The 22,179-nt window shown below is 40.5% G+C and overlaps 1 protein-coding gene across 5 annotated transcripts in view; it reads left to right on the top strand.

Annotated features, from left to right (window-relative positions):
• The window catches only part of CDK8 (cyclin dependent kinase 8), a 74,770-nt gene that overhangs the window by 12,180 nt on the left and 40,411 nt on the right, over positions 1-22,179 (top strand). For 4 of the 5 annotated variants that reach the window (XM_057399577.1, XM_057399578.1, XM_057399575.1 and 1 more), the window contains exon 2: positions 14,085-14,160. The exons of the other annotated variant lie outside the window; for it this stretch is intronic. In XM_057399577.1, the coding sequence (XP_057255560.1) occupies positions 14,085-14,160 (76 nt within the window). The remainder of the gene's footprint in view (positions 1-14,084; positions 14,161-22,179) is intronic. 5 annotated transcript variants of the gene reach the window in all.

The raw sequence follows: 22,179 nt of genomic DNA, 5'->3' as shown, positions 1-22,179 counted from the left end.
AGACAAGTGTAAATGAAGTACAGCAGTCTTTTCCTTTATAGCAAATTTGCATAGGTATCTCTAGGATTTATATAAAAGTACTGTTAAGACTGCCATGTCCTTTAATAAAACAGCATGGGGCTTTGGGTCCAGGATAGGGTATTGCTCCCCATCAGCTAGTCTCATAGGAATCCTCATATTTGTGTGGGTTTAAAACTTATTTTTTGGGCTGGCTGTCAAATCAGTTTTGTGGGAGAAGGGAGGGTAAGGTACTTCATCAAATCCCAGGGGTTTGCTTTTGTGCAACTTCTGTGCTGGGGTTAATTGCAGGGCTAGGTGTGGGTGTTGGCTTTGTTTTAATTTTATTCATTTTAATTAGGGCCAGCCTCACTTCCTGTGGTCTTCAACACCACCAGAAAGGAGGGAGTGAAGTGAGTGGCATCTGGCTTTTTCGCCTTCATCTTTGTCATCTCTACCTATTCCTTCATTGCCTTTTGCTCTTACCACATATTTTAGTGCTGGTTTCTATACTCCTGGTATCCCAGTGTAGCCTAACAGAATTTGTTAACCCAGGAAAAAAAAAGTGTGTAACTTTTTGCCAAATGCAGGAGGTGAATCATGTCATGGAGGAGTGTGGCACAGATTGGAGCTGATGTAAGGGGAGGGATTTTCTGGCTGGAAGCAGTGAGGCAGAGATGTCAAGAGAAGGCTTTTGACAGCAGCAAATTCTTAGATCAGAAGAACCGCATGTACAGTATATCATTGAATTTACTTGATTGCATTGAACTTCTTGCCAAACTACATGTTGTGGTGAAAGGTGTTAATTTAAAAAAAGAGGCACAAAGAACAAAAGGAATAAAGTGAGTCAGTAATTGCCATTCACCACATTGTCTCAGAAGCCTTAGTGTTTATTGGCTTGCAGTTGATGGTTTTTCCTCCAGCTGTGGAAATTACCTTTTCTTTACCCACAAAATGGTCTTATTACTGAAGGATTTGTTTTGAAGTAGAAAATATTCTTAGCGTAAGCCTTGCTGTCTGATCAGAATAATGATGCTGTTCTGGTACTGCAGTCTTGCCGTGTCCTGCAAGTATTCTGGGGATGGGAAAAGTATGAATGCCTGAGCTGGACCCTTAATAAACTCAGATCTGTTAGCATCTTCCCCTGCAGTAATTTATTTGCATTAGCATTTTTGTGAGTAATACAACTTTATTTTCTTGTAAGTCTAGATCTGAGTCCATGAAATGTACTTCAGTCACAAACTGTGTTCCTTGTCCTTTTCTGTCCTTCTGTAAAAGGGTTTTTTTTCTTGTCTTAAAGCACACTGTATCTAAAGTTTGCATGTTAAAATGTTAGCAAGATTTAGTCATTCTTTCAGGATAAAATGTATGTTTCTGAGGAGGGGGCTAATAGCAACAGGAACAGAACTTGGCTTTTTCTTCCTGCTTCTGAATATGTTGGCTTTTACCTGTTTGGCTTTTTGTGCATCATGTGCATGTCTTCAAAGGGGAAATAACTCCTAATCATAGAAATTAGTTGAAATGTTACCTTAGAGATGTCTTTATTTTTCTAGGTTGTTTAGTATTTATGCTTAAATATCTTTTTATTAGTCCTTTAAGTTAATCTTTTAGATTTAAATTTCTAGTTCAGTTAGAAATGGACAAACTTTAAGCTAATTGCTGCTTGGCATTTAGCAATATATTGTTATCTTTCTGGAAGGCAAAGAGAACAGCAGGGTAATTCAAATGAAATCTGAAGTTTCTGTCAATTTCTGTGAGTTTTGCAGTTTATTTAAATTTAATGCTGTGACTATGCAGACACTTCCTAATGTTCACCAAAACTTAGTGTGATCACACTACGTGTTGATTGAAACTTGGATGGAGATAAATTAGCTGTAATTTATGGCACATCCTTGTAAAATTAAAGGCTCTACTGATTAATTGGAGTGGTTGCTCTGCATTCTATGAAAAGGTTTATCCAGCTGTTTTTGACAGTTGACTCCAGCGGATCTTTAGGAAGTGAAGCAAGATTAGGGCAAACATGCAGTGGTGCTTTCCTACTAACAAGTTTCCGCTTTGTCTGGTATCCAGAACTACTGTTTTAAGGTGAAATTAAGATTTGAGGTTCTGGATTTCCACTGTATTGTTAACTTGTAGTTGTTCGTGCATTGCTTAAACACAAAGGAGGAGGAACCTAAGGAGATAAAGGATGTGATGCTTCCATGCATTTTTTGATTCATATTTTTCTTGCTTATCTTAAATTCAAAGATAAGAGAAGTAGTAGATAATACTACTGTAGAAACATGGAAACAGTCTGAAATTTTGCCTTTGAGGGTGAGCACTGTTACAAGTGTCTGAAACTGTAAAGCATGTTCTGATGCCAGCAGCCCCATTAGAAAGGGTGCGAGGTGCTGTTTCTAGTGGCAAGCACGAATATGTAAGAAGCCATGCTACTTTATGAACTGTAGTTATCCATATCTTCAGATTAATTATTGCCAACTGTTCTTTATTCTCTTCAGCTCTTCCTGGGAAGTCTTTGCAGGTATCTTTGTAGAGGAGAGAATAGTTGGGGACTATTCTTTCTTAGCTGAAATCTTTGGCAAAGTAGCTAGAACTCCCAGCTTTTCTGACTGAGTTGCATTATTCATGATCCTTTCTCATTTATTAATCCATAAGAGGCTTTCATGACAGAATCTGGGGTTTTATCTGATTTTTGGCAGATTTCTTCCACGAAAGGAACAAGCTAAAATCTATGATGGGATAAACTTTAAGCTGATTGTAAATACATTTAAATACTCTGGGCTTGAATAAATCTGAACTTTTACAAATAGTTGTGCTTTGGCTGTGTAGCAGGCTGTTTATAATAGAGAAGATGTTAACCTGTTTTCTGTAGGATTAACACATGTTACTGGACTACATTTTTTGAAATGCTTTTAAGTTCAGTCAAATGAAGGAGCAGTAATTTGTGCTAATGTTTATTTTCTGTTCTTGCTTCATCCAATTTCTTTTAGCCAGTATAACTGAAATGTCTTTTGTTTGCTAACAAAACCCACAACAAGTGGCCCTTGGAAAATTAAGTATTTTTAAGAATAATCTCATTTTGGAAATGATGTGTGTGTATATATGTATATATAAAATGCATAGAGCATCCATAAAATATCTTTCAAGTGACCCTAAAGAGCTATAAGTGAAAGCTATAATTCTGGGGTTTGTTGTTTATATATTTTGAAAAAGCCTTTGAAATTTTTCTGTAGCTGTGGTGAGTTTTTGCAGTGAACAGAATTATTTCTTCAGTAGATGCAGCATTTACCTGCAGCTTTCTGGGAAAGGTGAGTGTACTGCATCAAGTGGACATGGAAAAAAAGTTCTAGTTGGAAGATAAACTTACTTGATCCTGAATGTGGGCAGAAACTGCTGTGCTTCTGCTATGACTGCTCTCTGCATTTAGATGAGTCCTGTGCTCATCTGAGTATTTGGCAATCCATTTCATTCATGTGGCAGACAGCATACCAGACAAAAAAGTGGAATTACTTTTCTACTCTGAGGAAGCTTGTCTCTTTGTCCGGGAAGCTAGGGACCAGGTTAGGAAAGCTAAGGCCCAGTTAGAATTAAACTTAGCTAAAGGTATTAAAGATAACAGGAAGGGATTCTACAGGTACATAGCAAATAAAAAACAGACAAGGGAGAACGTAGGCCCCCTCATGAAGCTCTCAGGAGAACTGGCTACACAGGATTTGGAGAAGGCTGAGGTTCTGAATGACTTCTTTGCCTCAGTCTTCACTGCCAAAGGCTCTGACCAAACCACCCAAGTCTTGGAAGGCAGACGCAGGGACTGTGAGAATGAAGACCTTGGGCCCACTGTAGGAGAGGAACTGGTTCGAGACCATCTTAAAAATCTGAACGTGCACAAGTCCATGGGTCCCGATGAGATCCACCCGCGGGTCCTGAAGGAGCTGGCAAGTGAAGTTGCTGAGCCGCTGGCCATCATAGTTGAGAAATCATGGCAGTCAGGTGAAGTTCCCGATGACTGGAAAGAGGGAAATATAACCCCCATTTTCAAGAAGTGGAAAATGGATGACCCGGGGAATTACAGACCAGTCAGTCTCACCTCTGTGCCTGGCAAAATCTTGGAGCAGATTCTCCTGGAAGGCATGCTAAGGCACATGAAAATCAACAACGTGCTTGGTGACAGCCAGCATGGCTTCACTAAGGGGAAATCCTGCCTGGCCAATTTGGTGGCCTTCTATGATGGGGCTACAGAACTGATGGACAGGGGTAGAGCAGTTGGTGTCATCTACCTGGACTTGTGTAAAGCGTTCAACACTGTCCCACATGACATCCTTGTCTCTAAATTGGAGAGACATCAATTTGATGGATGGACCACCGTACCCTGGGCTGCATCAAAAGGAGTGTGACCAGCAGGTCGAAGGAGGTGATCCTGCCTCTCTACTCTGCTCTCGTGAGACCTCACCTGCAGTATTGTGTGCGGTTCTGGTGTCCTCAACATAAAAAGGACATGGAACTGTTGGAACAAGTCCAGAGGAGGCCTCGAGGATGATCAGGGGACTGGAGCACCTCCTGTATGAAGACAGGCTGAGAAAGTTGGTGCTGTTTAGCCTGGGGAAGAGAAGGCTGCATGGAGACCTCATAGCAGCCTTCCAGTATCTGAAGGGGGCCTATAGGGATGCTGGGGAGGGACTCTTCATTAGGGACTGTAGTGATAGGACAAGGGTTAACGGGTTAAAACTTCAACAGGGGAAGTTTAGGTTGGATATAAGGAGGAAATTCTTTCCTGTTAGGGTGATGAGGCACTGGAATGGGTTGCCCAGGGAGGTTGTGAATGCTCCATCCCTGGCAGTGTTCAAGGCCAGGTAGGACAGAGCCTTGGGTGATATGGTTTAGCGTAAGGTGTCCCTGCCCATGTCAGGGGGGTTGGAACTTGATGATCTTAAGGTCCTTTCCAACCCTAACTATTCTATGATTCTATGTGAAAATGAGCCTTGGCTCCAGTGCAAAGGACAGGAGTGTGCATGGGGATGAAGACGGGGTTCTTTTAAGCAGCAAACGCTTGTACAATAGCCTGCTTGGAGCCCTAACTTCATTGTTAGTTTTCAGTTCTTTTTTCTTCTTCGTTTTTATTATCAGAATAATTGTAAAAGATTTAAATGTATGAATTACTCAGCAGGTTTTGTAATAATGGAATGACAAAAAGACGAAGTGGTTATCATTGCATCACTGTTAACTCAGAATCTTTTTAGGGACTGATTCATAAGATTCTGCTCTCTAGGTTTATCTCGAGGTACAGGGTCAGTGATGGTCTTTAACTGTGTATAGCCTGCATGCGCACACACATACTTTGTGTATTAATTAGTTTGACAGAATGTTTGATCTAAAATATGCTTTCTGTGAAGTCAGATGCTTATAATGTAATTTCTCAGCCTTTGTACCAAGCTGCCAGTACCATTTTTTCCTGTACAGTTTTCTGCTGATTCATATCATCTTTGCAGTTTGGCTGTTACGCTCTATCCTCACAGAGGTGTTACATCTCACTCTGTCCAGCTTTGTACCTTTAAATGTATGCATTGTTAACCAGTGGGTTTCAGACATTGAAATGTTTTAGAACTTGAAACTTTCTTCAGTCTCAGCCAGTTGGACTGTGACTATAAACCTGGGTAGGCTTTGATGCGTTCTTCAGTTATAAAGGCTGTATGTCTTGTACTTGCTAAGGTTAATGCTGGGAGGCAGCTTAGTCGCACACAGCTGCTTTCTCCCTGCAGTGGGACGTGAGAGAGAATCAGAAGTGTAGAAGTGCAAAAACTCGTGTTGAGATAAATATAGTTTAATTGGTAAAGCAAAAGCTGTGCATACAAGCAAAACAGAATAAAGAATTAATTTGCCACTTCCCATCAGCAGGCAGGCAGGTGTTCAGCCATCTGCAGGAAAGCAGGGCTCTGTCACATGTGATGGTTATTGGGAAGACAAACACTGTAACTCCAAATGCCCACCCCTTGTCCTTCTCACAGCTTTTATTGCTGGGAATGACATTCCACGATCTGGAATATTCCTTTGAACAGTTGGGATCAGCTGTCCTGGCTGTGTTGCCTCCCAGCTTCTTATGCACCCTGAGCCCACTCACTGGTGGGGCAGTCTGAAGAGCAGGAAAGACTTTGATGCAGTGTAAGCAGTGCTCTGCAATAATGTGGATGTGTTAGGAGCATGGGTTTGGTCGCAAACCCAAAACAGCCCCATACAAACTACACCATCCCAGCCAAAACCAGTACAGTGCTGTAGTATCCACCTTTAGAATACACTGATCTTGTCCAGGTGCAGTGGTCTTTGTGACATAAATCAACTTACTTGAGGAAGGAAAGGGTTTTTGTTAGGTCTCTGTGGTTTTCTATGTGTAAGAACAAAGAACTTCAGAAGTTCATGGAATTTACATGAAAGCCACCAAAATCAAATAGGTAGAATGAATTGTTGATTAGTGTGGCATCCATACAAATTGTCTACAGGTTATACTAAGGTCTGGAGATTCAGATACCAGTATTTACGCTATTGAGGAAACACAATTCTGAAGTCTTGTTCTTTTTCACAAAAATGTAACCTTTAGGTTTCTTTTTTAAACTGCTTATGTATAGACTGTATCTGTGCATTGCCTGAACTTTACAAGGAGCCATAAAATGGTTTACTTTTCTGAGAGTTACCACTGCAGACACTGGAAACACTTGAACAAATCCTAAATATTGAATGAATGAAAATTACTGTTCCAGAGATGACAAGAAGAAAATCCAGACACAAAGAGATGGAATTCCAAGTTATGTCCTTGCACCGATCTAAATTAAATTAAAAGGAAATAGTTTAAATCTCTCTATAGTAAAAGGTCCTCAAAGTTATGTATGTAACCAGAATTGCCCTGTTTCTTTCCTAGCTAAGTTTTGGCAATGTTGCTAGACATGGAAAGCGGTGTTAGGAATAAGCTGTGAAACTCCTCACAGTCTCAGATGAATCATAAACAGTGTAGTTTATTGTACAGTTTCTCTTTTTGCCACTTGTGACCTCTGCCTCGCATCACTTTACTTGGCACCTCCAAGAAGAGTCTGCCTCCTTCCCTGTACCCCTCATTAGGTAACTGAAGGCAGTGATAGGATCCTTCCATGGCCTTCAGGAAGGCTGAGCAAACCTGGCTTTCTCAGCCTCTCCTTATGGGTCATGTACTTTGGACTCCTGCTGCTCTGTTGGACTTGCTTATTATGTCAGTGTCTGTCTCCTACTGGAAAGCCTAAAACTGAATGGGGAGATCCCATGTGTGGCTTCATACTGCTGCATGTAGGGGAATAATCGCCTCTTTTCATGTGCTGGGTGCGCTATTGCTAATACAGCCCAGGATGTGGCTGGCTGCCTTTGCTACAGGAGCACATTGCTGTGTCATGTTCCACTTGGCTATCAGGACTCACAGGTCTTGCTCTGTAAAGCTGCTTTTGACTCACTTGGCAACGTGTCCAGTTGTGTGCAGTTATTCCAGACTAGAGGTAGGTCTTTTTGCTTGTCTTACAGCTTTCTCAGGTTCTTGTCTGCCCACTTTTCCTGTCTATTGAGGTCTGTCCAAATGGCGGCTCAGTTCCTCTGTGCATCAACCCATTGTCCCCCAGTTTGGCATCATCGGTTGGATTTGCTGAGGATGCCTTCCTTCCTGTTGTCCATTTGTTAATGAAGATGTTATATCAGCCCCAGTGTCTGCCCCCAAGGGATGCACTAGTAACTGGCAGCCTGTTGGATTTGTACCATTGATCACAACCAATCATGTCTGGCATTCCAATTGATTTTTTTGTCTGTTCTGTAGTTCAGCTGTCCAAGCTCTCTAATTTGGCTATGAGTGTACTATGAAATCATGTCACAAGCTTTGCTGAGGCCAAGGTAGCATGCAGTGCTTTTCTGTTGTCCATAGAGCAGGTTCTCTCATTGTTTAGGACAAAAAGATTGATAAAGCACAGCTCATCCTTGGAAAAACCTTGCCAGCTGTTCCCAGTCACTTTTTTTCCTTCACAGGTCTGAAAACAGCTTCTCAGGAGGGTTTGCTGCATGACCTTTTCGAGGACTTGAGGTTATTCTGGTTAGCCTATAATATTGAGCATTTTTGCCCTTCTTACAGGATCGTGATATTTGCCCTTATGTAATTGTCAGGGGTCTGCCATGATCACCATGACCTTTCACAGATGGTAGAATGGCTTTGCCATGATATTTACCAGCTCCGTTAAGCGCCCTTGAATGCAGCCACCTGGTCACATGGACTTGTCTGTGTGTCCAGTTAGTTGAAGTCGTCCCTAATTTGTTTTTCCTCTACTTCCTTTCATTAGCGTTGGGAATGTGGTAGCTGGGCGACTGGACTGTGATATCAAAACCAATGCCAAAAAGGCATTGAGAGCCCTGCCCTCTTTTGTGTCCTTTGTCACTTGGTTCTTGACCACACCTATTTTCTGCGATGGTAGTTAATAGGTACAAAATGCAAAAGTAAATAGGACTCCTGGTGTAATTATCTTATTCTGGCAGGACTGTTTGGTGCCAGGCATGTGGTGTTTGAAGAGGAAACTGAGGTAATTATTTTCTTTCAAGTCATCATTTGAACGGGTGCTAGTCTGCCTGCATCTTGCCATAGTTTCAGAAAATGATGTATTATTTTGGTGTGTATTATATTAGTTGTTTGCTGTGTATGCAGCATTTACAGTTAGTATAAACATATATAATACTTCCACTTCAAAAATTGCATTTGTGTATTCATATGCTTCTAAAGAGCTGCTGCTTCTAATAGACTTCACTGGCTGTTACGTGTGAGTAGGGTGAATTTTCATTTACTTAAAAATATGATTTAAAAACAAAAGCAGAAAGTAACAGTGCTGTGACTTGGGGAAGGAGGCAGGGGTTGATGCCACAAGGTTAAAGTGCCAAGTCTCCTAGATGTTATAATTTGCTGTTGTAAGTGTTATATGTTTGTACACTAACCTATAGCAGTGTGTTTGGTTAAGTTCTTCCTACCATCTCAAACCTACATGAGCAGTGTGCCCAGGCATTTGTTATGTTCAAGTTCAGTAAAACAGAGAGGAGGGACAAAGAAAACTAACTGGAATGCCACAACTGGACTCCATGTTGTCTTTCTTTTCATTTGTAGTTTAGATCTTTGCTGTTGAACGCTATTGTTTCTTATGAGTAAACTGTAATAAAACCTCTGATTCATCCATTTCCTTGTTGGAAGCTTTAAAAGGTAATACAGATTTAGTTGTTGGTTTGTTTTTTTGCCTTACCTGGCTCCTTAGCATATGTTAAAGCTTCTGTCCGTATTCTGCTTTTAATAGTGAAGATGTGCTACCGTTTGTACAGTTCAGGGCTTGTAGTTAGTGCTCATCTAGGTGAGTTCAAAGCTAAGGTTCTATTCAGCACAAATTCATTTTCTGCTGCTAAAATCGAAATGCCATTATTTAATGCACTCAGAGAATTTTGAGTTAGTACTGCTGAGGCTGAATCACTTCAGCAGTAGTGTGAGAGTTGTGCTTGCTCAGGATGTGTTGCTTTGGCTACTATTGATGTTAATGGAATTCTCAAGGGTGGAATTAGAAGAACCCACACATGTTTTGTTGGTAGGCTTATCTTGTAATTATCAGGATTTTTATGTTCTTTAGGGAATAAGAACTGTAAACAATTAACAGATTCCTTAGAGTTTTCAGTAGAAGAGATGCTGTGTTTACAGTTCCCTGGGATAATTGTCAGACTGTAGAGCCTATTTCCTGCAGTTGAGTTTTAGATTTCTTTGTTTATAAAGATAAAACTATTCTGAAATTGTGACCAGTGAAATTTGAATTTTTTTTAAACTGTAATGTAAATTTAGAATTTTTACCACCGATCTTTGTGCTTCAGTATTCTGTTATTTTTAGTGCTGAATTGAAGTTTAAACTGATAGTGATCTGAATAAAGGAAATGGTGTAGGGTTGTGTCAGTACATTCCGACAAAATGTGAGATGAAATAACAGTAGGACAGATTTATTTTTTTTAACTGCCTTTTATGTAATGAGCCTCCTTTTTCTTCATGTGTAGGATATTTTCTCCCACTTCCTGAACATACTTAAAGTATCCTTCTAAAAAAGGTTAGAAATACCAGGCATTTTAATACTGAAGCTTTGCAACATGCTCACATTCAGCAGGCATCTGTTCCTACTGCTTTTGATATTAATTTTTTTTTCCAGATAGGCTGAACGTTTCTTAATGGTGCTGTTGTGCTTCCAAATCCAGTAGAACATTAAAAAAATATTTGGAAGTGGCATTATAATAATAGCTTAATTCTCTTAACGATGACATTTTTTGGTTTAGCTTATTCAAGCTGTAAGAACAAAACTAGGCAGTTGCACTCTTTTAGGGTGATTTTGCAAGTATATTCTTGTCATTAAAGTCCAGTGGAAGTGAGGTTGCAGCTACCCATTACTTTTCAAGTTTCAGCCTCTGATGCTCATATTATCCCTCTGAGGAAATGACATTTTTACACAAGGTTATGTTGTTTGTGTGTGACTGCAATAAACCCTGCTACTTCAGCAGCCCTCTACAAGTGAGTTTTCTTACCACACTCACAACTACCTGTTTCTAGTGGGGAGTACTACTGTGTTGAAGATGCCAGCCTATTGAAGTGCAGGAAAGCAAGAATATGTTGGTATGAAAATAAGTTTGCAGATTGGCTGGTTTTTCTAAGCCTGCAGGTAGGTGGAGGGGATGCTGGAGTTACTTAATATCTCATCCCCAGGCAGCAAAGGAAGTGGACAGGTTTTCCCAATGAGACCTCTCTGTTAGAAGGAAGAAATATAGTTGAAATGTGCTCTGTGTCTTACTCTGCCCTTAAAACACCAGCTGCTTATTGGCTGATTTCATTACTTACAGAAAATGCTTCTAATGGGGTTCCCCCTTCCACTCCTTTTTTTTTTTTCCTCTTGTTTGCTTTTTCCTGTCTTGTCATTGACCATCTCTTTATTTCAGACAAGGAAATTGTATCTGAAACTATGGGGAACCCATTCTGGGATGTTTTTTGACTCTAAACAGACTATTGGGAAAATACTTTCAAAAGTTGTGTAAAATAAGCTTGGTGGCTCCTCTTTTGGCTTCATAACACTTGAAAGCTGTTCTCACTCCCTTTAAAAAACTATGCCCCCAGTTCCTGTGGCTTCCAAGGAATTAAGTTTTACTAAAACAAAAGTTGCTTGGCTCAAAGGCAAGTAGGATTTTCCCATTTCTGTTAAGGGAAACAGTGGTACTAATGGGGCATGGGGTAGCCATGGCGTGTTACCTGCATCACTACAGAACAGATGTTGGGGAAGGTTAGGAATTGGTTTATTACTGTATCTCACTCCTGTGTGCACAATTCAGGATTTAAGTCTTGGAAGTCTTTGGTTATTTTTTTCAGGTTCTGGAGGAGAGTGTAGTGTGGTGATAAAAATGTGCTTTATCTCTAAATTTTAATTCATTTTCCTCCTTCTTACCGTTCTTATATTTTATCTAAACTGCTTGGGTAGGTCGAGGGCAGGGCAGAGGCTACTTGCTCTCATTTCCTGTGTGCAGCACCTGAGCAGAGCAAAAGAGTGAGCAGCTGATTCCCCACAGCCCAAGCTGTGGACAGAGAAAGGCTGGGCATGGTGTCTCTGGATCTCAACTCTTAACTGCCTTTTAATGTGAGAATGTTAATTTTCAGAGTCTTCCTATTTCAGCCTTTGTTTTAAGGAGACCAAGTGGTATGTTTCTTCTACCACCCTGTCGCATTTCAGCATTAAAGCAATGATGATGAAAGGGTTAACATGCACAACTGAAAGTGTTCTTCATTTTGTTCTAGGAAACAGATAAAATATTTTTTCTTCCCCCCCACAAAATTTCTCCAGAGAAACTCTGCCATCTGGCATGGAAAATTTTTGTCCAGTCTTAATTTGGTGAAAGTTTGACCAATTAAAAATAGTTGGGCAATCTTAAATGCAGAGCAAGCTTCACTGTAGGCAGTGCTACCAGAAATGCTTGTAATGATACTGTTTGTACAGTATCATCTCCTGTTATGCTGAGTTCTTCAAATAACTTGAAGTCTAAGTAGATGAGCAGCAGGGCAATGAGAAGAATATTTAGTCTGACCCATTTTGCTCCATATTCTGTTGGTGATAATGCTTGTAACAGTATCAGTTGTGTGGTAGCACTTCTAATGAAATAGGGATCACAAAATCACTGAATGGTTAGGGTTGGAAAGGACCTTAAGATCATCTGGTTCCAACCCCGTTGCCGTGGGCAGGGACGCCTCATGCTAGATCATGTTACCCACGGCTCTGTCCAGCCTGGCCTTGATCGCTGACAGGGACAGGGCATTTACCACTTCCTTGGGCAACCTGTGCCAGTGCCTCACCACCCTCACAGTAAAGAACTTCCTTATATCTAACCTGAACTTCCCCTGTTTATGTTTGAGCCCATTATCCCTTGTCCTTGATCTTTCCAAACACCTCAAAGTAAGATGAGCACATAAGGCAATGAGAATAAGCTCTAGTCCAATCCATTTTGTTTCATGTTTGTATCCAGTAAGGGCTGTCAACTGTTGCTAGGTAAGGCAAATAGAAGGTAAAATGATTTTTAACTGAGAGAATTTCCCGTTATCTTTTTCTGTCAGCAGCCCAGAAACTTTATGTGCTGGAAAGCAGATGGGGATTATGTTCAGTAGCTGCTCATGGAGTGCTCCATAACTCTCTTTTCTGACATAAATGTGTGTTATTTGATTTGAAATCCATTTATACTTTGGAACCCATAACATTCTGTCATCATGACTTGCACAGTTTAATTACATGATTAATACCATAATGGTTTCTTGGTCTGGGGCTTTGTGCAACTTGTTTTCCTTTAAGGTGAGAAACGGGGAGTTGTTCCCTGTTCACACCTTTTGTTGTCCATGTACGAGTTTGTGCTCAGCACAAGCTGGGAAGTTTTAAGATTTAGTATAGGAAGCTTTTTAATACCTTTTGTCATTGTGCTCCTGACTTTTTTTCCGTGTTTGCATCAGGTCCTGCAATCAGGTCCTCTCTTCTATCTTGCTAAATCCATGTAATAGCCCTCTTAGTGAAATCTGCTCTTGTGTGCTGAATGTTTCATTGTTCTTCATCAATAAGTGTGTTCAGGTTTTTTTCATTAATCTCCCACTTTTTCCTTCTTCTCCATTTTGGAAGATTATTGCTAACAATAGGTTGTCTTTGAACCCCATGAAAAATCCCTTGTACAGGACCTGATAATTTAAACAGGTAGTGACAAATAGGGGGAAGTGTTTCAGGGAGAAATACAGCAATTCAAAGCCTTGCAAATATTTAGCAAGAGCTGGAAGAAACAAGTGCATATATTTTAAATGCTTATCTATGGTTTTGGTTTATTTGTCTCTAGGATGTTTGAGTTGCATTTTTTCAGGATGGCTCTTCACAGCTGTGGAAACTGGATTCATTAATAATTAACAAGGGTTCTTAGGGAACCTGGAGATTTGGGACTATGTAAGTGCTGTAGATACTGAAGGCAATAAGTGCCGTGTCCCCCAGGAATGCTGTGGATGCCAGCCCATAAGTAGGAAGGACTGGTGCTCCATCACTTAAAAGTTTGAGCTCTTTGAGGCTGAGGGTAGGCAAGAGTTCAATGTCTTCTTTTGCTGAGGTGCATCTCTTCTTTGTTTTGCTTTTGGTCGTCAGTTACTAATTGGCTTGCATTTTAAATAAATGACTGCAGGGTATGTACTGGTTAAAGTATGAGGGGGTGATGGTTATACAAAACAGGCTTTTACTTGCATACCTTTTTAAAGCTGAACAAGCATGTATCTGGATTTTTCAGATATAACAGATACATTGTGGTGATCCCTATCTGTGTAGTGAAATCAAATTTATATGTTAGCTTTACCAAGATAGTGTGGGGAGCTTATGGTTTAGCCAGGTATCCAGACTCTAAACTAGTAAAGAGTCAAAATAAAGTGTCATGCAGAATTTGTATTAACTAGAAACTGTCCTCTGAATGGGAGTGAAAACCTTGCTCTGAATCCATGGTGCAATTTAAATAAAACCACTTCTTTTGTTCTTCCACAGGAAAGATGATAAAGACTATGCTTTAAAGCAGATAGAAGGTACTGGAATTTCTATGTCTGCATGCAGAGAAATAGCAGTAAGTAACATTAGTTCTTTCTACTAGCAAAAAGACTTTTTAAAAGTATTGCTTTGAGTGCATGCTGGGTTTCATTTGCTGAATTGTGTTATCCTATGGATGCTATATTTTTATCATAGAGGTAGAAAATAAGTACAAATGTCTTGGAAGATTTTCCCCACCTGTTACCTTTGCTGTCTAAAAATGTCAATGTTTTTAAGTTACAGTTTACTGCCTGCCTGCCTCGGGGCAGATTAACATTAAATGCAGTAGTTTAAAAACATGATTAGAGTCAGCGACTTTAAAGTCAGATCAAATACATAATTTGCATTAGCACTTCAGTTGTATTCCTAAAGAGATGAGTTCTTATTGGCTTATAATGATCAAAACATTGTAGCTTCTATTTAAGTGAAGACTTCAAACTAAACTGGCATTGTTGCCTCGGAAGCTGTAATACAACCATGAATATATTTCAGACGTTCTCTTAAGTTATTCAGGTTTATATTTATATTCTATGTTGTTAGAAGCTGATGAATGTGGTTATGGTTTGTGACAAGCTTGCAAAGAAACACTGGTAAAACCAGTATTCTGAAATTTAACTGTTGTGTGTTCTTATGTTATATGATGCTTGGGTTTCTGTTTCTTGAAATGCTTCAACTGAAATTGCTTAATAAGAGGAAATGCATGTGTCTTAGGTGTATGGGGGGGGAAGTGAATAGTTTCTTTCCAGACCATATTCCTCAGGAGTATAAAACTATACCTACCCTTATTTTATTTTTATTGCCTGAAGTGAGTACCAGGCTTTGCTGCTTTGGCAACTTCCAGTCAGCTTTGTGATTTCAAACATGTTAGTCTATGAACTGAGTGAGGTAAAGAAAAAAGAAGCCCAAAAAATATTCTTCAGGAGAACCTCTTCCTATCCATTGATGAAAGCTTAGTCTCCCCGCTATCGTAGACATACGCTCTGAACTAAAGGAGCTGAAAACAGGATCTTATGTTTTGCTTATTTCAACCATTTTGGCAGCAATTTTCCAAATGGAAAGTGGCTTCTTCAGGCTGAATGCTTTTGGGAAATCAGCTGCCATGTCAGGGGGATTTGGGAGTGGTTTTACTTTTTGCAGTGATGTAACTGCAGTTTTGTTCTGCAGCAGAAGCTTGGTTACTGTTAGGGAGGTGCTTCTGCTCTCAATATGACCCTATATCAGTTTCTGTCTACTAAGAGAATCAGTAACTTGGCTGACAGTTAGGAGGGATTTGGCCTCATTGCATGGCTTGAGGAGTGTTGTGTAGTCATTCCTCTTTGGCAGCAGAGTCCCTGGTAGTGATGAAGAGGAGCAAGAAGCAGGGAGGCTTTCTCCTTGCTCTGAGCTGCTGCAGCGTGCGTCCTTTGAAGACAACAGCAGTGCAATGCAGGACTTGTGTGGGACAGAGTTAGTGGGGGGAAGGAGGGGAACATACTGAAGACACCAAAGTTGCCAAGAAGGCAGGCATGGACAGCAGTGGGGGGAGTGGAACCCAAAAGCAGGTATAGGGTGAAAAGAGTGACCTGAAGCAGCATTTCTTGAGCTGTTGCTGACTTTGCTTCTGGTCGTGCTTCCAGACTTGCAACTGCTGATTCTGTGATTGAGTTTTCCTGCAGCTGAATTAATAATTCACCATGGACTTCTAGGGTTTGAATCCCTCTTTCTTAACGTTCTTCTGATGTTGCTCTTCAGAGTTAACAGAAGATTTATTCCCCCCCCCCCCAATATTGATGTTCCCCAAATTGTTAATTTTAAGTCTGTTGAATAGAGTTTCCCCTCCTGTCTATCAGTTAATATTGTAAAAGGGAAAAAGGGAACTCCATTTGGAGATGGACCAAATTAAGGATAGTAGCCATTCTGTTTATACTGATTATGTGAGTATGTGTAATGTATATATGAAAATGCTACTGGGTTAATCAGCAGTGTTGTACCCTAAAATGTCATCTGTACATCTAATTAGTTATATTATTTGTTGTCATGCTTAAAAAGTCAAGGCTGAATCTCAGACTTTGTTACAGGGTGTTCTGGACTACCCCAGTTAATGCATTTTACAAGTATGGTGGTATTAAGAGGAACTAGAGTGAATTGGCTTGCATGAGGTATATCCATTTATGTTTCTCTGGAGAGCTGAAGCTTGTGTATTTCACTCTGACTACCTGGGAAGAGCGTAGTTTGATGTAAATCCCAGGGAAACTCTCTTGTTTTTATAACTCTGGAATGGCTTTTGTCTTGCTTATGATGATTAATCTCAGCTTTGGACTATTGAGTAACCTACATGTTTAAAAATGCAGAAAGACTTATTCAGAAAAATAAAATAATTATTGAAATACATCAGTTACCGGGAAAGGATCGAACTAGGTCAGAGACCTGAGTTGAAATGACTGACTCAATTATGGATGAGCTCAACTCATGTGAATGTATTTGAAAGAATGCCTACATTTTTGTACTTCCTGCAGCGTGAGAACTCAGACCTAGTGTTCAAGAACCCAGCTAGTCTCTTACCCAGAATCCCAGGCAGTACACAAGTCTGCAGGGAACAAGAGTTGAGCAGCCAAATGTTCAGTTAAGGCTCTGGAAGAGGCAGGATTCACAAACGCTTACCATGTGGTAGATGACTGGGGGAAGATAAGGAAGATTATAACATTACAAATATCTTGATATTAAAGATACTGATTCACTTAGTATAATTAGCACAATAACTGCTAACTCTACCAGTTAAACAAATCGTTTATATAAAACCATTAAAAACCTCTTCTTTTTCAATGGGGTATCTCTTATGATCGGCATTTTGTCTTCTGAGGACTTAAGCAGGCATTTAAAGTTACATGCAAATCATACCAAGAGATGAATTGCTTATTAGAAAGAGATCAGAGGGATAGGATGGTGGGAAGATTGGTGTAAAAAATATGCAAAATATACAATCCCAAACACTCCATTCCTTATCTTCTGCTTTAATCATAGGGAAGAAAATCATTAAAGCCTATCTACCTGGAATAGTGCTGCAAATGCTATTTCACATTTTGCAAAGCAGGAGAATTCTTCAAGGCTGTAGGAAGCTAGAGTAGTTAACCAGGCTTCAAATGTAGAATTTTGGATTGGGCCATTTTCTCTACAGAAGTCCTGTATATTAAAGTACTCAAGTGACTTTCTGACATTTTTCTTGTTGATTAGCTTTTTTTAGTCAGTTTTAGCAGGTTTGCCAGTGCTTCACTTGCCTGTGCTTCCTTTGGTGCCAGGAACCTGCAGGTGTAGTTTGGGTATAATGCAGAGCCCTCAAGTTCACATGTCTGTCTGAGTGTTGATAAAAGAAAGGGGAGTGCTGATTTTTGTCTCCCAGGCAGGAGGCTTGGGTCCCATAACAGCTCTCATTTCCTCAGAAACTTGGCTGGGTTTGCAGGGAGCAGGCACACAGTACCCAGGGAGTGTGAGAAGCAGCAGAGAGGTGGCTGGTTGATGACTGCTGCCCTTACCTGAAAGGGAAAGCCTCTGCAGCAGTCTTACCTCAGACTTTCAGCTTCTGGGCAGAAAGGAGGCAGAGGTAGAGCAGCCTGCCTGTGCCCCATGGCAGGTGAGAAGGAAGCTGTCTCTGGTGGTCTTGGCCAAGCTGACCTCAGCAGAGCAGGCTGCTGTAGAGGTATTGAGCTCAGGCAGGCTGCTGGGGCTTCCATGTCATGGGTGACAAGGAGACGTCATTACATGATTATCAGGACTCTTTCCCCTCTGCCAGTGGAGGGGGTGGAAGAATGGTATAAAGGTGCTTTCAGAGCCAGTCTGAGGGTGACCAAGGACTTTGAGGCAGCATGCAGCAGCTGGAAGGGACCCTCTGAAGCAGAAGCTGAAACTGCATGACTCAAGGATTCACCCTCTTCAACATCTTCCCCTGGCAAGGAACAGATTACTGTCACAATAAGCTTTCTGGAAGAGATCCTGTACCACCTATGTGAAAAGGAGCAATACTTGGGTGTAGGTTCCTTGGGTTATGGGGGTTGTGAAGTCCCTTCCATGCTAACAGTGAAAGCAGTTTCCCACAAGACCAAAACGAGAAGTCCTTCAGATGAGTGCAGTCCTCCTGTCAGAAGACGAGTAATGGTTCCTTAGCAATCTTCTCATGTGCTGAAAGGCAACAAGGTGTTGAGGAAGACAAATGGTTGATTTGACCGTATTTGACAAGTCTAATGCCTTTTAAATGCTTTAATAGTAATATGATATGTAAAATGTAAGTTGTGGCTGATGAGTACTCTATTGAGCTGTGTTACAGGGCTACAAGCAGTATCCTTGAGAGATTGTATGTCAAAGGAGGGCAGGTATTGCTTTTAGTTCTGTTAAAGTGGGACAAAGATACTGATTAAATGTTAGAAATTGGAGTCCTTAGAAATAATTTTTTCTGTGAGCAACACAATTTGACCAAGCTTGACATCCAGTGTCTGTCTCCTCTGGATTCTTCATCTACCACCTCACTTTCAGAGAACCTTTAATAGCACCTCTTCTAATACTTTGAATGTCTTTGGATATAAGAGGTGCTAATAAATACTGGCTTGTATGTGTGATCAGGTAAGACACATTTGTCTTGGAAAACCCAGAAGCTGAGAACAGAAATGTGCATTTTTTTTGTCTCCTGACATTTCATGTTGTAAACCTTCTTTTTTTTCAACATTTAGGACTTTATTCTTTTGTTTTTATTTTTAAAGCAATAATTTCACATGGTTGTGTGTCTGAAGAGCTGGAGCTTCAAAAATCTACTGTCAGCTTCATAACAAATTCTTACAGTGAGCGGTATTGTAATTTTCCGTTACATTGCCTTTGTATGCCTTTATCTGAATACTTTTGAAAGGAAAACGGCATGTACTTTCAGCAGGGATTTTCTTTTTAGTGCTGTGGAATATCTGACTCATGAGAACATAAAACTTTAAAATTGTATTTACATTGAAACATTTACATTGAAACAGACTTTTCCTGGTGTAGCAGCAAAGTCAACTTGGGGTTTAGTAACTTGTGTGATAAAATTTGGGTTTTAGTTTAAATAACAAGCGTAAACAGGTCCAGCGTTTTATAGGAAACTGAGAAGAGTGATTAGAATGTGTTTTAGGATTTTTTTCATTAATACAGAATTGGGGTCATCGTGTCCTGCTCTTGCTCTCTCAGACAGGTGGAGTGCACTGCCAGAAATTTAGCAAACTGAGAGTTAAACTTGAAAAGAAAAATCTCTGAAGGCAGTTCCTGAGTCTCTTTCTAGTAATGACTTTGTAAACATTATTCATTCAGTTTTTAAGCTGAAATTAATCACAACTAGTTCATACCCATTTGTACTGGATAATATTGTCATTTAGAATAGCTCTTCTCTCCCACTTTCATTTTAAAGGGAGAGAGGCTGATTCTTTCTCTGGCTTGGTTTTGACAGGCTATAAGGATTTTGGCTTGGCTTGCTGTTCTCCCTTCCACTCAGTGTAGCCTTGGGCTTTCTTTGCCCTGCTGCAGTTGGAATTAATCTTCCCTGAATTGGCCAGAACTGTGCATATTGTTTCAGGTTGTCTCACTACTGTCTGTACTCATTTGTTGTAGTGTAGTTCCACTGGGATCTTATCTGTTAGGGGATGACTAAATCCTCCTTGTCAGTCATCTTCTGCTCTGAAAATTGCCTTTCTTTATGCATCAGCCTCAATCTGTTTTCTGTTCCACTGCCCTGTTTACCCATTTTCCATCTCAGGGCCATGGGAGACTATTAATCTGTGGTGTGCTTTTTGCTGGATCACTTGATGAACCTGATGTGAGCCTTTCTGAAGCTTGAGATAATGATTAGATTTTTGAATTAATGCCATCAAACTAGCAAGATGAATCAATAGCTATTTTTGCTTGTGTGAATGCTTGGTATTGCCAATGGCTTTGTGTCTAGCCAGCTTTGTGACTTTGCTAAGCTCTGAGAGAAATGTGTTGCAATAGCATTCAAAGGAAGATGGTGAGAGGAAGGAGTTGCCTTTTCTCAAATAGCTCGCATCCTGAGACCAGGACATCAGAGAAGCTCCTTCTGGACCAGGTTATCTAGCCAGTTGCTCTAGCAAATGTGCTCCATGGTGGAAGTAAGCACGGTAGTATTGCAGCACTGAGCAGCTTGCATTCATTGCAGACCTCATATAGTAGCAAGCATCAGGAGTGGGGGTGGAATGACATTTGCAGTAAAGCTAGAAAACCTCACATGAAGTGCTGTGTCTTGGCTCTCCACCACTTGTCTAGTGGTGGAGAGCTGTACAGGAAATGGGGAAGCATCACTGGAGGAAGGATGTCATGTTCATGAAGACTTGTGCTGAGTTCAGCTCATATCTGATGCGCAAGGTAATTATGGTTAGTGTCCCTGTGCAAGAAAAGGTTTGCCTTTGTCATGTAGCAGTTTGCCAGGCTGCCTCACTGCTGCTGTTGATTGTTTAATAATGTCCTGTCTTACTTCACTTTGTCCTTGTTTGTGAAGCAGTTTAACAACTTATACATCATTAGAACACTTTAATTTGCTGTCTCTCAGCTGACCCATGCCTGTGGAATGAATATTTCTGCATTTGAAGAGGGAAGTGGAGGAACCCTAGTGCAAGCCCAGGTCTTTGACATAAGAATGCTCTTTCTCTTGCTGTGTCTTAAACCATATTTATGAAAGCAAGGGCAAGAGCAGCCAGGGGCAGCATTGGGTCATAGCACGTAAGTCAGACCAGGTCTATCAGCATCTTCATCATTGGCCAGTTTCTGTTTTTTTGAAGGTAAATGGTATCTTCTTTCTTCACAAAGGGTACCCAGACTACCTAATTTAGGGGAAAGCTTTCTAGTTGTAAAAATGGATTTCAACTGTCATGATAAACAAATGAAAAGGAAGGTAATTTACTGAAAGCCAAATGCATAGTTTTTCTCTACCTTCTCTTTGTGTTCTATAGAACTGGATTAGGGTAGACAAAAGCAATTAGATATGAAAAACACTAGACAGTGGGCATTGAACTGACAGCCCGACCATGTTTGTTGTAGTCTGTCCTCAGTGAACTCTGTCAGCTGCTGGACACGAGTCAGTCATCTGGTAGGAAAGGCATGTGGTCTGTGACCTCGGGAGGTCTGGTTCATGAACAGTGAGGTTGCTGGAAATGTCTGTGGTGTCTGATACAAGTGTGTCATCAGACCACAGGAAATCAGATAAAATTTCAGTATGGACACACAGTTGATAGACTGTGTTGCAGTCTTCTGGGTACAGTTAATTCATCAAGTTGTTTAGCATAAATTTAAGCTGTGAATTTACTCATTCGACAATGTCCTTCTCAGTAAGGACTGGCACAGTCTATCCTTAAACCCTGTAACCTCATTTGCTATCAAGAGGCTGACTCCTGCTGATGGTCTTTGATGCTGTACAGAGCCTGACAGGGATGCAGTTAATCTTCTCCATAGCAGCCTGTATGGTGCAGTGCTTTGGATGTGGGACTGAAACACTGTTGCTAACCAGTATTTTGGCTACTACTGAATGTCCTCCCTTTTGGGAAGCAGCCTTTGCTCAGAGCCTGGCTGGGCTTCTTTATTTCTTAAATTCCTCTTTCCTCCATTTATTAAACTGTCTGTCCTCACCCACAGATTTTCTTGCTTTTTTTGTTCTTATTGACTGAGGGGGGTGAGCAAGAGGCCATGTGGGGCTTTGCTGCTGGCTGGGGTCAACCTAACACCTGTAATTGATAAAAAAAGAATGCAAATAAGCATTTCTTACAGTTTTTTTTCTATACTGATCTTAGGCTTTGTAGGAATTATAGGCATTTACAGAATTCCACACTGCTTCTTGAAGATCCTGCCTTAAAATTCCTCCATGTAATGCTTTTACAAATCAAGATTAAGAGGTTTAACATGCTGAAACTAATACTTTCTGCATTGATTTATAATGCTGTGTTGTCTCCTCAACCCTCTGTCTCCCTGTTTGATCTCATACTTGACATAAAAGCTCTGTGGGCTATAGGTCCTCTTGCTCAAGAAGTGCCACACTGAAGACTCTGGTCAGTGGGTAGGAATG

This window comes from Pezoporus wallicus, unplaced genomic scaffold (assembly GCF_028554395.1).
Source record: "Pezoporus wallicus isolate ANWC-B61680 ecotype Strahan unplaced genomic scaffold, APGP_CSIRO_Pwel_v1 scaffold_6446, whole genome shotgun sequence".
NCBI lineage: Eukaryota > Metazoa > Chordata > Aves > Psittaciformes > Psittacidae > Pezoporus > Pezoporus wallicus.
This window is presented reverse-complemented; position numbering and strand designations above follow the sequence as displayed.